This window comes from Mesocricetus auratus, unplaced genomic scaffold (assembly GCF_017639785.1).
Source record: "Mesocricetus auratus isolate SY011 unplaced genomic scaffold, BCM_Maur_2.0 Super-Scaffold_100025, whole genome shotgun sequence".
NCBI lineage: Eukaryota > Metazoa > Chordata > Mammalia > Rodentia > Cricetidae > Mesocricetus > Mesocricetus auratus.
Window position 1 is genome coordinate 6,408,699 of NW_024429206.1, and position 15,829 is coordinate 6,424,527.

The 15,829-nt window shown below is 52.8% G+C and overlaps 1 protein-coding gene and 1 long non-coding RNA gene across 3 annotated transcripts; one reads left to right on the forward strand and one right to left on the reverse strand.

The window, feature by feature from the left end:
- The first annotated feature begins 908 nt into the window (after positions 1-908).
- LOC121134006 lies at positions 909-3,289 on the forward strand. The gene is made up of 4 exons (XR_005871006.1): positions 909-963; positions 1,683-1,834; positions 1,958-2,193; positions 3,234-3,289. It is a non-coding gene; the product is annotated as an uncharacterized LOC121134006 (long non-coding RNA).
- A 4,575-nt stretch (positions 3,290-7,864) lies between these two features.
- Acads (acyl-CoA dehydrogenase short chain) lies at positions 7,865-14,691 on the reverse strand. Of its 2 annotated transcripts, none has more exons than XM_005078963.4 (10): positions 14,566-14,691; positions 12,937-13,100; positions 10,766-10,915; positions 10,364-10,475; positions 9,820-9,971; positions 9,409-9,579; positions 9,192-9,329; positions 8,914-9,009; positions 8,705-8,761; positions 7,865-8,582 (listed from the first exon to the last, which is right to left on the reverse strand). In XM_005078963.4, exons 1-10 carry the CDS (start codon positions 14,609-14,611, stop codon positions 8,430-8,432), a joined length of 1,239 nt encoding a protein of 412 aa, XP_005079020.1. In that variant the 5' UTR covers positions 14,612-14,691; the 3' UTR covers positions 7,865-8,429. The 2 variants fall into 2 exon arrangements, with proteins under 2 accessions (XP_005079020.1, XP_040587374.1); XM_040731440.1 differs by lacking the exon at positions 14,566-14,691 and adding an exon at positions 14,287-14,419.
- Positions 14,692-15,829: the final 1,138 nt, after the last annotated feature.

Consider the following 15,829-nt stretch of genomic DNA (forward strand, 5'->3'; position numbering starts at 1 on the left):
CCAAAGCTACAGAGAAACCCTGTCTCAAAAACAAAAAACAAAACACTTAAGTACAGTAGCAAGAGAACCAAATCGGCCAGTCCTGGTGTTTGAGTGACTCCCAGGGCCCAGGAAGGGACTTAGTTTCCAAGGCCTGGCACTAGAACATGGCTCAGTTTCTATTTCACACTAACTCAGGATGCAGAGTGGTCCATATAGTGAATTCTAGGCCAGCCATGACATGACTACATAGTGAGACCCTGTTTGAAATTGCTTTGTTTTGTTTTTAAGTTCCATTTAGACTGACCACCTGACTGCCTGGTGTATCTATTGAGTGAGCAATAGTCTGAGAGCTCCCAAGTGTCCCAGGGGCGGCAGCTCAGCTTAGCTCAGCTCCGACAGCTTGTGCGGCCTGTTTGAACAGCCAACCTCCGTCTGGACCCATCCTGCACCTGTCTGAGGGCCTCAGCCCAGAAGCCCCTTACTCAACATCTCTTCAGCTGGCTTTGCTGTTATTTCATCAACTCTGTAGTGGCCTTAGGAAACGGGTCAGGAAACCCAGAAAGTCCCATGGGAAACTGAGGCAAGAGGATCACGGCAGTGATGGGGGAAGTCCTGTGTATATGTCAATAAAGCACTGTTGGCCAATAGGGAAGCAAGTTAGGTGGGACTAGGAGTCGAGCAGAACTCTGGGAAGGAGAAACACAGAAAGTCAAGATGTAACTGCCATAGGGATAAGAAGCCCGGAAACTTCTCCAGTAAGAGAAATAATTAGACTAGCAATTATGGGGTAAATACTTAAGTCAGAGCTAGCCAGTAAGAAACAAGCAAGGCCAACAGCGTCATAATTAATACAGCGTCTTGTGTGTTTTTTGGGAACTACAACACGGCAGAGCCCAGACGACTGGTGGGGAAAAACCAAGTGGCTGACAAGGAAAAGGCTTCTCTCTACCCTGCAGGTTCAAGGCCAGCCTGAGCTACAGGGTAAGACCCCGGCCTCTAAAAATTTATGTATACACATATGTGTATATATAAGATATTATCTACCTGGGCAGTGTCAGTGCATACCCTTAAGAAGCAGGGAGCTCTGAGATCAAGGCCAGCCTGATCTACAGAGTGAGTTCCAGAACAGCGAGGGTTACACAGAGAAACTCTGTCTCAAAAAAACGAAACAAGCTACACATGACAGTACGTAAACATATGTGCATATGTATGATGGTGGGGTGGGAAAGGACACCACACTTAAGGACTTTGTCCGTGTGGGAACTGAAACTGGAAAACCTTGAAAGGAACAGGAGGCGGAGCAGACGGCTCAGCTTGCCACACAAGCATGAGGACTCAGCACCACAGAAAAGCTAAGCTTGGCACACACCTGGAACCACAGCGCTGGGCAGGGACACGGACAGGATGATCATTGGGGCTTCTTGGCTGCCAGCCTAGCTCCAGGTTCGGTGAGAGACCCTGTCTCAAGGCAATCCTCTTCAGCCACCTAATTCAAACAAAGGATGTGGGAGAAAAGATAACCAGTCTACAACGTGTTAGGAACACTGGCTCTCCACATGCAAATTCACTCATATTCATTCTCCCCTCCCTCCCTCCCTCCCTCCCTCCCTCCCTCCCTCCCTCCCTTTCTCTCTCTCTCCCTCCCTCTCTCTCTCTCTCTCTCTCTCTCTCCCTCCCTCTCTCTCTCTCTCTCTGTACAGGAATCAACTCAGAATGGACCAAAGACATTTTGTTTTCTGAGATACAGTCCTACTACGTGACCCTGGCTGACCTAGAACTTGCTCTGTAAACCAGACTGGCCTCTAACTCAAGAAATTCATCTGCCTCTGTCCCTGGAGTGCTTGGATAAAAGGTATGCACTTTGTTTTTTAAGATAAGGTCTCACTGTATAGCCCTGGCTAGCCTGGAGCTCACTGCGCACTTCAAGCTGGTTGAGAGCTCCCAGAGAGCTGCCATCTCTGCCTCCACGTGCCAGGTCACATGCATGGGCCACTACACCTGGTTTAAAACCCAAGACCTCAGGGCGACACTGACACTGGAAATGCTGGGGGAAAGCTTTGAGATGTCACCGCAAGCAAGATGTGCCTAAGCAGGAGCCCTGTATCTCCGGAAAGCAAAACGAGCATCAAAGCACACGGCTGCCTAGTGCTTGTGACGTCACGAACTCAATCCCAAGTCGCTCAAAAACAGGAGCCAGCTAGTGCATGGGAGGTAAGGGTGCATGGCATCAAGGCTGGTGACCGTATTCAAAAAGAGAAAACTGACCAATGCAAGCTGTCCTCTGACCTCCACGCTGTGGCACACACATGCCCCCAACAATTTAAAAATTAAAATATGATGGCTGGAGTGGTGCCAATCTTTAATCCCCACACTTGAAAGGCAGAAGCAGAAATCTCTGTGAGTTTGAGGCCAGCCTGGTCTACAGAGAGAGAGGTCTATGGTAGCCAGGGCCATTTCTCAAAAGGCAAAAAACGAAAATGAAACCTAGACAACATAAAATAGCCTACAGTGTAAATTTCACAGTGACTACTATCCACTTTTTTTAAAAGAATCAATGGGTATGTGCAGAAACAGTAGCTCATGACCCCAAATGAGAAGAAAAACCCCCAGAGAAACAGACCCAGAGATGTTCAGTGATAGAAACAGCCAAGCAGTGTGTTTAAAGGACAATTATAAACACATTCCATATTTTAGGAAACCATGAACATGATGAGGTCGGAAAACCATGGGCAGATGGTTTAGCAGGAAAAGGCAGCTGAGGATTCGTGTCCTATCTGAGACCCACATGGTGGAACACCAGGGCAAACTCCAGAAAGTTGTCCTTTGTCTTCCCAATGTACACACACGTATACACACACATTCATACACACACACACATTCATACACACACACACATTCATACACACACACACATTCATACACACACACATTCATACACATCCACATATGCACACACACACAAATACACACATTCATACACATGCACACATATGAATGTACACACATGCATACATATGCACAGATACATGCACATGCATACAGACACACACACTGGCACTCTAAATTATAATGGTGTGGTAGTTTGAATGTAATTGGCCCCCATAATCTCATAGGGAGTTGCACTATTAGGTGTGGCTTTGTTGTAGTGCATATGGCCTTGTTAGAGGAAGTGTGTCACTATGGGGGCGGGCTTTGGGTTTCCTATGCTCAGAGTACTGCCCAGTGTCAGTCGACTTCCTGTTTCCTTCCAGATATAGCACTCTTGGCTCCAGCACCACGTCTGCCTGCACGCTGCCATGTTCCCTTGTCATGATAACAGACTGAACCTCTGAAACTGTAAGGCTGCCACCCCAATTAATGTTTTCTTTATAAGAGTTGCCATGAGGCCGGGTGGTCGTGGAGCATGCCTTTAATCCCAGCACTTGGGAGGGAGAGGCAGGCGGATCTCTGTGAGTTCGAGGCCGGGCTGGACCGACAGCCTCCAAAACAATACAGAGAAACCCTGTCTCGAAAAACCAAAAAAAAAAAAAAAAAAAAAAAAAAAAAAGAGTTGCCATGAGGGCTGGAGAGATGGCTCAGAGGTTAAAAACACTGGCTGTTCTTCCAGAGGACCTGAGTTCAATTCCCAGCAACCACATGGTGGCTCACAACCATCTGTAATGAGATCTGGTGCCCTCTTCAGGCCTGCAGGGATACATGCAGGTGGAAAATTATACATAATAAATAAATCTTTAAAAAAAAAGTTGCAATGGTCATGGAGTTTCTTCATAGCAATGAAAACCTAAGAACAATGTTAAAAAAAAATCAACAGCTGGCTGGTTCAAGGGTCTCCAATGTCACCATTTAGACCATCTAAAGCAGGTATGAGTCTGGCTGTAGGTACAGTCCATCCAAGGCCCAAATTCCACCCACCTGGGGAGTGTGAAGCTAAAAGACAACCAAATGCTGCGGAGGGGGGCGGGGGGGTAGGACAAGGCCGGGCAAGGCAGGGCTGGGGCGGGGCGGGGGGTGGGGGGGGACTTTAGGCGGGAAGGGAAGGGAATGAAGAAACACAATTCCAAGTGATTCTGGAATACAGCTGCGAGAACTCTAGGTCCCTATTTGGGAACAGTCAATCCTCCAACCCTTGATGCTCACAGCTTCACCCCATTTTCCTGAAAATTCCATGTGTCCGCAGTTGGTAGATTTCCATTAGCCCCTGCAGAATTTTAGATAAATTCCAACAGCATGCGTTCATTCCGCTCTCTGTTCTAGTCAGCATTTGGTGGGGTGAAACACGGCTGGTGGGAAAGCCTCAAGAATATGTGGGTCACCCGCATCATGAGTTCCCACCATCCAGAGCTCCCTACAGCCCCCATGAAAGAAATAAACAAATACACTGGGCAGTGGTGCCACACGCCTTTAGTCCCAGCACTTGGAGGCAGGTGGATCTCAGTGAGTTCAAGACCAGCTTGGTCTGCAGGGTGAGCTATATGAAGAAATCTTATCTCAAAAAAAAAAAAAAAAAAAAAAAAAGGAAGGAAGAAAGGAAAGAAAAGAAAAAATAAAGAAGAAATAGTTCATTTCAAAAGAGCCTGGAGTATCAGTTCAGCCACCAATGCAGAGGAAGCACCAGGCCCCTGGCTAATGCCTCCTACTCCAGCTGCCTCCATCTAGACTAAAATGATGATTCACAGCAGAGCTCACCTAATGACCTGCAGCTGTGACAAAACCATGTGCCCGAAAAGCTTAAAATAAACACGATGTACGTTGCAGAGATGAGCGCATGAACGGTAGCTGTTGAGAAACCGAACTCGCTCCTCCACCCTCTGCCCCCCAGCGTTGAGATTATAGGTTTCTCCACCATGAGCTCTTTTGTTTTGTAGCCCTGGCTGTCCTGGAACTCACTCTGTAAATCAGACTGGCCTCGAACTCAGAGATCTGCCTGCCTCTGCCTCCCGAGTTCTGGGATTAAAAGTGTGCGCCACCAGGGCCCCACTCACTACGACCACTTTGATGTGTTGTGGAATGGAACCAGGGCCCTGTGCACGCCAGGCAAATGCCCTACCAAGAATCAAATCCCCAAGCCGGGCGTTAGTGGCGCACGCCCTAGTTCCAGGACAGCCTCCAAAGCCACAGAGAAACCCTGTCTCGAAAAAAAAAAAAAAAAAAAAAAGAATCAAATCCCCATGCCTCAAGACCATTTCAGGTCTTGGACTCATTGCATGACAAGTTCAAGGCTATCTTCAGCTACACAGTGAGTTTGAGGCCAACCTGGGATACATGAAACCCTGTTGCCAAAAGAAAGACACAGGAAGTTATGAGTCAAACATGACCCCTCACAAAAAGAAAAAGATGAGAGGAGCCAGAATGATGATTCACACCTGTGATCCCAGCCCTTGGGAAACAGACAGGAGGATAACCACGAGTTCAAACCAGACTGGGTTAGAACTAAACCTTGTCTCAAGACAAGTATGACCCTTCCTTGATGGTTATAACTCAAGTGGAACTTTTTATTTTACATTTTTAAATTTATTTATTTATTATGTATACAGTGTCCTGCCTTCATGTCTGTCCACAGGCCAGAAGAGGGCGCCAGATCTCATTACAGATGGTTGTGAGCCACCATGTGGTTGCTGAGAATTGAACTCAGATCCTCTGGAAGAGTAGTCAGTGCTCTTAACCTCTGAGCCATCTCTCCAGCCCCTTCATTTTACTTGTAGTTGGGTGTGAGAGAAAGACAAGGGCAGAGACAGAATCTGTGTGAGGGAGAGAGGGAAGGAATCTGAGTCTGCACACTTGAGGGTTAGCCAGAAGCATCCATCTTGTACATTCTCTCTCTCCTGTCTCCAGTCATGTCCCCCCCACCTCCCTCCCTCTGAATACTTGCCTTTAATCCCAGGGAGGCAGGCCAGCCTGGTCTACACAGTGAGAGCCTGTTTCATAAATAGGGGGTGAAAAAACCCTAAGAAGTTTCAGCAGATTTAAACACTGCAGATGTTCTGAGGTCACAACACAATTAAGGTGGCATCAGTGAGAATGGGCATGGAATTTAATTTTTGGACTAATTGGCTACCAAGCACTGCCAGTGTCCTTAATAGTCACTGAAATGGTTAAAATAGTGAAATTTATTACACTCTGAAAAACATTGACTTTTAGTTGTATGTGTGTCACATGAGCACTGGTGCCCAAGGAGTCCCCTGGAGGTGATGGGTCCCTGGAGCTGGAGTTACCACAGCTGTGAGCAGCCAAATGTGGGTGCTGGGAACCAAACTCAGGTCCTCTGGAAGAGCAGCCAGTGCTCTCCACCTCACCCCCAAATAGTTCTAAAAAGACAACACTGAGGGTGTCAAGCAATAAAGCCAACAGCTGGCTCTTTGGAACGATGACTATAATTAATAAACTAAGGGACGAGACTTGGGAGATGAGGCCCTAGAGTCACAGCTGACTTCAATCACGTTACTAACGCCACACTGAGTTGAATCAGGTCACACTCATCGGGCTGATCAACACCGCGGGGGGTCCACCAAGCCTCCAGCCAGAGTCACGAAAGTCAACTACAGGCTGATTGCTGTCCCACGTGACCGTGCAGCCAGAAGAATCAGCACTTGGTCCCAGGCAAGCAACACTGAGAAAACGGGCCGATCTGAACGGAGCCCCAGGCTCCTGGAGGCTGAGTTTTCCAACTCAGGAAACTCAAGTTTCCCGTCATGCAACGGTCCTCAGGAGGCGCACCTGCTGGAGAGCACGCGAGAAGGACCAGCCTGTCTTCTGCAGTCGACTGCATAGCAGTTCAGGTCCAAGAGTACCCAAGTTCTCTTGGGAGGCAGAGGCAGGCGGATCTCTGAGTTTGAGACCAGCCTGGGCTACAAAGTTACACAGAGAAACCCTGTCTTGAAAAATACAAAAAAAAGAAAAGAAAGAGAGAAAGACAAACAAGCTCTAAGTGAGCAAACGGCCGTGTCCTTGTGGAAGCCGCGCTGCTGCCACCACCTAGGAGAGAGACTATGAACTCAGCGCCTTTGCAACATCCCAGTGTGCACGCCAGAGCTAGGCTCCACGCCAGAGTTACTTCACGGAAAAGGACACCCCATGGCCTCCTGAGCTGCCCTGCACCCTGAGGCTGGGCACTAGTCCTGAGATGGAGAAATCCATACTGGCTGGCTCTTGCTGGGCGCAGCTCACAGCTATGACAACCCTTAGATGCAGCAGAGTGACAGCTGGGTCCCAGTGGGGCTCCTTGTTGCTCTCCTGGCCACACACCTTGACAGGAGTCAGCGCTGCATGACTAGAGATGCCACGGAGCCCACTGTCCCCAGCGCACAAGGTCCCCGCCTGAGGGTGTGACTCAGAGTGGCAGCCACCTGCCCCGGAGGTAGGATGAGCTAAACTGGACCCATATCCCACTCTGCTCTCTGCAAGTCTGGCTTGCACTTGAGCCCACGGCAGTAGGAGATCCAGGGAGCCTAGAGACGGGGAGAGAAACCCTCCTGTGCTCACCTGGAACCAGGAGGAAGGGAGACACGTCACTTCTGCATGCTGCCAGGCCTCCCGGCCTCGGATGCGTCCTGAGAGACGGGTGTCTCTTCCCCAGGAAGGCAGCGCGGCTGCCCCGCCCCCACCCCGGAAGCCCACCTGCCCCCTTGAGCAGTGACACAATCAGAGCCTAAGCTCCCATCGCCACTTAAGGACAGCAAAGCCCACAGCAGTCCACACGCAACAGCTCCTGTCCCCTCCCCCCTGCCCAGCTGCTCTGTGGGGCACTGGGACTTAGATACCCTGCAGTCCAAGCCCCCGTGGTCTCCCTGCTGGCCACTGGCCCACTCAGCCAGGCGACGGACGCTTTCCCACACCGCACACACATGCTGTAGGGCGAGGGCGGCCCCAGGGAAGACACGCAGACTGCTCGGGCACAGGTGCTTTATTGGCCACAGGCCGCCAGCGCAACCCACACCTGCATCCCATGTGACCTCTGGCGAGGGCCCCATGACCCAACCCCAGCCATCCCAAGACGACTCTGGGGACTCAAACACTGAAATTCCTGCCACCGAGGCCTGCTCATTTGGGTCACCGCCTCCCCTCCTCCTCCTGAACCCTGCCCTGTCCCTTGTGTTCTGGCTGCTGAGCAGCAGGGCTCATGGGGACGGCCCTGGGAGTGCCAGGGTCATCAGCCCCCCCCCCCCATGGCCCTGCCTGGGCCACTCGGGTGAAGAAAGGCACTGTTGGTGGCTTGTAAAAGAGCAGCCAAGCCCAGTTCTGAGCTGACTACTCGTTTCTTCTCGGTCACAGGTCGCAGCAGCTGGCCTTTCCTCTCCCTGAGACAGGCATCCCCAGCCTGACTGGGAGGTACAGTGAGGGACATAAGGGACAGAATGAGGCGGGCCCCTTCCTGATCTGACCAGGCCTCAAGTTAACCCATGAGGCTCTGCCTTTGCCTCAGGCGGCAGGCGGCCAGCTCCCAGCGGGGCTCAGCTCCGGTAGCTCCGGAGCACATGCCCAGCAATCACCAGCCTCTGGATCTCGCTGGTGCCTTCGTAGATCTCCGTGATGCGGGCATCTCGGTAGTAGCGTTCGGCTGGCATCTCTGTCACGTACCCCATGCCACCCAGGATCTGGATGGCCTAAGAGGGAAAACAGGCACTAGAAGACAGTCCCCCACCCTGGGGAAAGACGGGGCAGGGGCTTGGTGGAGTCACAGGGAGGCAGCTGGGGAAAGGGCCACACCCATGGGTCCGGGGCTCACCTGATGGCTAATGGCGGTTGCAGCCTCAGATGCGGCCAGCTTGGCCATGGCCGACTCCTAAACTCCAAGAACAGCAGAGTCAACACCTTCACTTTCAGAGACCTTCTGTGACAGGAGCATGCACCGCCCACCCCCTCAGCACAACAGACCTTCAGGCCTACATCTACTTCTTCAAAGACCCCGTGGTACCCCCTCCCCCCCACGGGTACCTTGCTGAATGGCTTCTTATTGTCCTTCAGCATGGCGGCACGCCAGGTCAGCAGGCGGGCACTCTCCAGGGCCACGGCCATGTCTGCCAGCTTGAACTGCAACAATGAAGCCCCACCCATCAACCGGGATTCCCCTCCCAACCGTCAGGGATGGGGGTGGGAGCGTCAAGGGTGAGAGTCATGGGGGTGAGGTGACAGGATGTGCCAGTCAGAAGCAAGGCCTCCCTCCCTCCCTCAGCCCAGGCCCAGCCCTGAAACACCGCCCTCCCAACCCCTACCTGGATGTTCTGGAGCTTGGTGAGGGGCGCCCCAAAGGCAATGCGGTTCTCAGCATATTTCACAGCACAGTCGAGGGCGGCCTGGGCAATGCCCAGGGCCTGGGAGGCGATGCCAATGCGGCCCATGTCCAGGGTTTGCTGTGGGGACCGCCCAGTCAGTAGCTGCAGGCTGGGCCCAGGGCCTGGTCCCAGGGTGCTGCCCTGCGGGCAGGCTCACCATGGCTATCTTGAAGCCCATCCCTGGCTCCCCCAGCAGGTTCTCCTTGGGGATGCGACAGTCCTCAAAGATGAGGTTAGCAGTGGATGAGGCCCGGATGCCCAGCTTATCTTCCTTCTTGCCCAGTGTGAGCCCAGGTGTTGGCATGGGAACCAGGAAGGCACTGATACCCTGTAAGGTCCCAAAAGTTAGGGTGACCCCAGAGCCCCCTGAAGACGCCTGAGCTCAAGCCCTGCCCCACCCCCACCCCAATTCCCTCTACGGACTTTGGGGAGGAGTGTCAATTCCACTGGGGGAAGAGAGGCTCCACCGCAGCCCGAGCAGGAACATCACCAGCAGGACCAAGAAAGCTCTGGCCTGGAAATTGCAAGGACCATCCCAGGGGTGCGCTGGCCCATTCTGGGCTCCCACCTTGTTCTTCTGGGACCGATCTGTACTGGCAAACACCACTGTGGCCGAAGCCTCCCAGGAGTTGGTGATCCAGGCTTTGGTGCCATTGAGGACCCACGAGTCACCGTCTTCCCGGGCCGTGGTGGAAGCAGCCCCGGCATCACTGCCATTCCCTGCCAGGGACACAGACTCAGGACCCAGAACACACCCTCAAGGCACAGGGCATCTAGCTGTGAGCCCTGCTGCCAAGCACAAAGACCCTGCAACTCGGCTCCACAGCTGGACCTGGCTCCCAACCCTTTAGAGACTCACCCATGAGACACGGGGATCAGAGCAGGCATGGGACACAGTCAAGCCAACCTTTCCCTCACCCCAAGTGGGCATGTGCCTCCTGCTGTGTCCAGGCGGCTGCAGTTCACCAACAGCCCACCCCGAGGACCCTCCAGTGGTGCAGGACTCCAGGAACAGCAGGTCCCAGGGCTGCCCCTCCCTCTGGGGACATCTGGCTTCTGCCTGCTACCCTGATTCTGAGGTGAGGAGACAGGGGACCCTGCACGAGCAGTACCTGGCTCACTGAGGGCAAAGCAGCCGATTTTATCTCCACTGGTGAAAGGGGTGATCCACCGCTGCTTCTGCTCTGGGGACCCGAACTTCAGGATGGGCCCCAAGTAGAGAGACTGAGGGGAAAGCAGAGAGTTGGTGGCAGCCTCAAGACTCACTATCTCCGGAAGCCCTCCCAGGCGACTAACGCCACAGGTGACTACAAGATGAGTCTAGGAGCCCAAACTGGCTGTGCCTGCCTGTGGGACCCTGGCCAGAGTCTACACATAGCCCAGGAAGCTTCCCCAACTGTGCCCAAGCTGGCTGTGCCTGGCTGTGGGACACACGGCCAGGGTCCACACAACATAGCCCAGGCACATAGCCCAGGCAGCTTCCCCAGCTGTACCCCGGACCCAGGAAGGCTCACGTTGTTGACGCTCATGATAACTCCGGTGGAGGCGCAGCCACGGCTGATCTCCTCCAGGGCAATGGAGTAGGCCAGGTAATCCAGGCCCGCACCACCGAACTCCTCTGGGACATCCATGGCCAGCAGCCCGAGCTCGCCCATCTTCTTCACCTGGCCCCGGGGAGCGAGAACACATCAGTGGCAGCTGCTTTGAGCCTACTCCTCCCCAACTCCAGCCCGAGCGGGTGCCTGCAAGCTCAGGCCAGGGGTGCTAACATTCACACAGTGGTCACATTCCCCCGGCTGAGGTTCCCATGACAGCACCATCCATGCCAGTCATGCGACCTCCACACTTTGCAACGCCTGCATCTCTGCCGATAGCTGCAGCAGGGAACAGGGAGAGGGTGCCCACTGGAGGATTTGGGGTAAGGAGCAGAAAGCAATAAGCCACAGTGACTTTTCTTCAGTCCCCTACATGCGTGTATGTGGAGTCACAGGACCTTTGCGCCTGTGCCAATTCACTGTTTACCCTGCTCGGACAGTTATACCCTCCCGCTAGCACCTGCTGAAACCCGGGACAAAGGGCTCAGGCGCCTATTTAACATATCTAAGCTGCACCAGGCTGGCTAACCCCCAGGTTCTCCCAGCATCCCTCAGTCCCTACCTGTTACGGGGTATGGCTTGCGTACCCCGCCCTCTACGCTGAACTCTGCTTGGCAGAGACAGGACGGCTCTTCCCTATATAATGCAGACATTTTGGTTTCCTGCTCTTTTTTGTGCTTTGGCTTCCGGGCTGCTGCACCTGGTTCCCCTCTCTTTCCCTCCCCAGCTCAGCCTGGGGCAGCCATGTCCTTTTCTTTGCTTTTTCTTTTTTTCACTCACTGGACCCCTGAGAGGCTCAGGACTCTAAACCTGGCACCCCATCCCAAACAAAAGTACCATTTCAAGGTTAAGAACTGAAGTTGTAAACACTGGCATTGTAAACTCGTATTGCTTTCCTTTGTTAGTTTAGGCATAAAAAGACTGAAGTCCAAGTTGGTAGTGAAACAGCCAACAAGGCAGAAACTGACCCCCCCAAGTCTTGCCCACTTCCTGGAAGCAGCCCCTCGGCCCCTTGGTAAACTTGCCGGTATTATTCTGGGTAATAAAACCATTCCTCGGCAAAAAGCTTAGGAATCTCCAAGCCCTGGGCTTCAGTCACTCTATAGGCCTGGTGGCCTGGAACTCACCCTGTAGACCAGGCTGACCTCAAACTCAGAGATGCTGGTTACGCTCCAGGGCTCTAGGCTGCTCTGGGATTTGGGGTGTGTGCCACCACACCCAGCCCCACGCCCAGCCCCACGTTCCCCGTTCTACTCTAGGTGGGGTTTTTTTTGGTTTTTCTTTCTTTTGGTTTTTTTTTCTGCCTGTTTCCAGTTGAGCTGATGCCAGTGTTCCCTGCATGGCTGTGGGTGAGCAAAGGCACCCGGTTTTGTTGGACATGTCTTCAGGTGTCACTGGCCACAGACAGGCTTTACCCTGGGGATGGTCCTGAGAATGACACGCCTGCACACATGGGAGAAGTGGACTAGGAGGAGGGAGTCATGGGGCAGCTCAGGGGACAACATCTGTGCCACCGGGGCTGGGCGCTTGCTTGGTGGCTGTGGAGTCACTAAGTCAATGTCTGTCTCCCTCCCTCTCTCTCTCTCTCTCTCTCTCTCTCTCTCTCTGTCTCTGTCTCTGTCTCTCCCTCCCTCCCTTTCTCCCTCCGCCCTTCCTCTTTCCTCTCTCCCTCCCCCCACTTTGTTTTTCAAGACATGGTTTCTCTGTGTAGTCCTGGCTGTTCTGGAACTCCCTCTGTAGACCAGGTTGGCCTCTGCCTCCCAGTGCTGGGACTAAAGGCATGTGCCACCACCACCCAGCTGCATTTGCTGCTCTTGCAGAGGGCCAGGGTTCAATTCCCAGGACCCACACCGTAGCTTAAACTGCCTGCTAACTTCAGTCTCAGGAGATACAACGCCCTCTTCTGGCATTAACAGGCATTACATGCACATGGTACACAGGCAGAAAAGCAGGCACACACATAGGCATTAAATGAATAAATAAATCTTTTAAAACCTTCTGAGCACATACTGAGCTTCCTGCCTGAGGTCTCAGTGACTCTGACTGCTGCCACTCTTACAAGGGCAAGTGGCTGAGGCTGCTGTGCTCACCTGAGCTGTGGGGAAGAGATGTTCCTTGTCCAGTTGGGCTGCAATGGGGACCAGCTCCTTCTCAGCAAAGTCACGGCATGTCTGACGCAACATCTGATGTGTCTCGGGCAGTTCCACAGATTGGTAAACAGTATGTAACCTGCGCCAGTCTTGAGGCTGGAGAGCTATCAGAGAAGAGCAGGGGTTAGGGAAGGGCAGGGCAAGAGATCTTAAGAGTTATTACCTGTGTATCTGTTTGTGTACATGCACGTAGATGCCCATGGAGGCCAGGAGAGGGCGTCAGGTCCCGTGGACCTGGAGTTACAGGCAGCTGGGAGCTGCCCATCATGGGTGCTGGAATCTGAACTCAGGTCCTCTGCAAAAGCAGCAAATGCTGAGGCAGGGGGTCGAGCCTGGAGTACAGGCTAGCCTAGGCAATATATCAAGATTCCGTTTCAGGGGCTGGAGAGATGGCTCAGCAGTTAAGAGCACTGACTGCTCTTCCAGAGGACCTGGAGCAGTTCCCAGCACCCATGGGGTGGCTCACAATTGTCTGTAACTAAGTTCCAGGGGATCTGATATGCTCTTCTGCCCTCTGGGCACACATGTATGTGGCACACTTACATGCAAGCAAGACACTTGTACTCGTAAAATAAAATTTTATATATATAAAAAAAGATAGAACACTACTCCCGGGTCCCTACCCCCTTCTCAAAGAAAACAAAAGGACTTTATTGATACAATGTCAATAGGGTTGTTACTGAAAAGCCCAGGCTAACCGAACGCTTAACTCTTAACTGCTGGCTAAACACTGCATCCTCAGAATAATCCCAATTACAACACCTTGTGAAACAGTTTTAAGTTTCACTGGGACTGGAGTTTTGTAAAGTGTGGAAAGCAACAGCACTAAGCTCCCAGGAGCGTGGGAGTTAAAGAAGTACCAATGGCTGGTGTTTAGCACAGGTCGATTGTTACTGTGGATCTAATGCAGGGTTGCTACAAATGAGACAAAACAGTATTAAAAATAACTAAAGGCGCCGGGCGGGGGTGCCACAGGCCTTGAATCCCAGAATTCGGAAGGCAGAGACAGGCTGATCTCTGTGATCTGGAGGCCAGTCTGGTACAGAGCTACACAGAAAAACCCTGTCTCGAAAACACATAAAAATAAACAAACAAATAAATAAAGGCTATCGTTATAGAAACACCCGTTAGATGCCAACCGCTCTGATTTTATAGGTATCCTGTAATTTAAGACAACTCCGAGGGCACACTTGGATCCAGTTCACACTTGGATCAATTGATGCAGAGAGTCGCGTCCAAGGTCACAGGTCGGAGTTCAATGCCAGGCCTCGAAATAGAGGACCAACTCACCCAGGACCTCGGCTGGAGCTGATACGGGGGTGCAAGGGTCTGGATGCGGCGTTGCAAAGAGGAGGTGGCGATGGGGTTCCTACAGAGAGGGAGCCGAGCAGGAGCCGGGGTCCCTGCAGAGCCTGGGCCCCGCACGCGCCAGAGGCCACCGAACTAGGGTAAAGGGCGCGCGCAGCCAGAGGTGCCGCCCGCTCGTCCGCCCCCGGCAGGACCCGCCGCCAGCATCTCCGCCGTGCGACTGGTCCTGGGGCTTCGCGGGCGCAGCCCGAGCGCACTCACCTCGGCGGAGCGGGCCAGCTGCCCAGGCGAGCAGCGCAGCGGCCATGGTCGCGGACCTCCGGACCTCAGCAGCGGAATTGCTCAGACCGCAGGGGCGGGGCCTGAGTCACGCCCATCTGCCTTAGGGGCGTGGCCAGATACGCGCTTGCGCCCTAGGGACGAGACTTCGGGACATTAACTCCCGCCAATCCGGAGAGTGAAAAAAGTCTGTCAAAGCTCCTTTGTCAAAGTGCAAAGCTCCTTTTCCAGCCCTCATCTTTAGTAAAGTTGCTTACAACGCAGAGGCATTAAAAACAAAAAATAAGGGCCTGGAGAGATGGCACAGTGGTTAAGAGCACTGGATGCTCTTCCAGAGGACCTGGATTCAATTCCCAGAACCCATATGGCAGCTCACACCTGTCTGTAACTCCAGTTCCAGGGGTTCCAACACCAATGTACATAAAATAAAAACAAGTAATCTATCCTCAGTCAGGGAACCCATTCTCTAAATCAGTTCTATACAAATAGTGCATGCTCACACACACACATCACCCCAGTCCAAGCCTGTAATCCTAGCGACTCGTGAGCCTGAGGCAGGGGGATTTCGAGTCCCAAGCCTCCCTGTATTCCAAAGTAAATTCAAGGCCAACTTGGCCAACTTTCTGGTATCTCGGGACTACAGCTCAGTGGTAGAGCCCTTGCCTAGAGACATAAGGTACTGGGTTCCAGTACTAGGAAGAGAAGAAAAGAGCTAGTCCCTACCTCTGCCCACCCACTTCCGCATCTTGGTAGAGTAATCCCCGACTCCCTGGCCATCTTTGCTCCGGCCATACAAGGCAGGCAGCTTTTCTCCTTCTGCCTGGACGCTCTTCATAAAGGCCATCTCATCGAGGCTGCCCTGCCAGCATCCCTCCTCCTCTGGGATTAAAGGCATCCTCCAACTCCGGTTACATCTACCCGTTATCCTGGGAAGTTTTTAACTTTTTATTTCTCCCACTTGTCTTACGGTTTCCAAAGAGATCTGGAGGGCTCAATGCTAGGCCCACTGCATGGGGTTGCCAGGCAGGAAGAGCCCTCCCAACCTGAGACTTGAAACTGAGTTACTATCCCAAGCACCTCGGAGTTGGGGAGCAGGAGTGCTGCCCCTTAATGCCAAGTTGAGTCTTAGCACACTCAGAATACTTTCACTCCGTCAGGGAAACTATGTCCCTATTTGTCCATCTTTCCCTTCCCACAAAGTCTGGCGCTGCCTTAAAAGTAAAAAGAAGGTGAGTTCGAGGCCAGC

Coding starts and splice junctions, on each gene's coding strand:
- Acads (XM_005078963.4), bottom strand. CDS start 14,611: ATGGCCGCTGCGCTGCTCGCCTGGGCAGCTGGCCCGCTCCGCCGAG. Junction 9,972..10,363: donor CTTTGCCCTCAGTGAGCCAG/GTACTGCTCGTG, acceptor TGTCCCTGGCAG/GGAATGGCAGTGATGCCGGG. Junction 8,583..8,704: donor CAACCGCCATTAGCCATCAG/GTGAGCCCCGGA, acceptor TTTCCCTCTTAG/GCCATCCAGATCCTGGGTGG.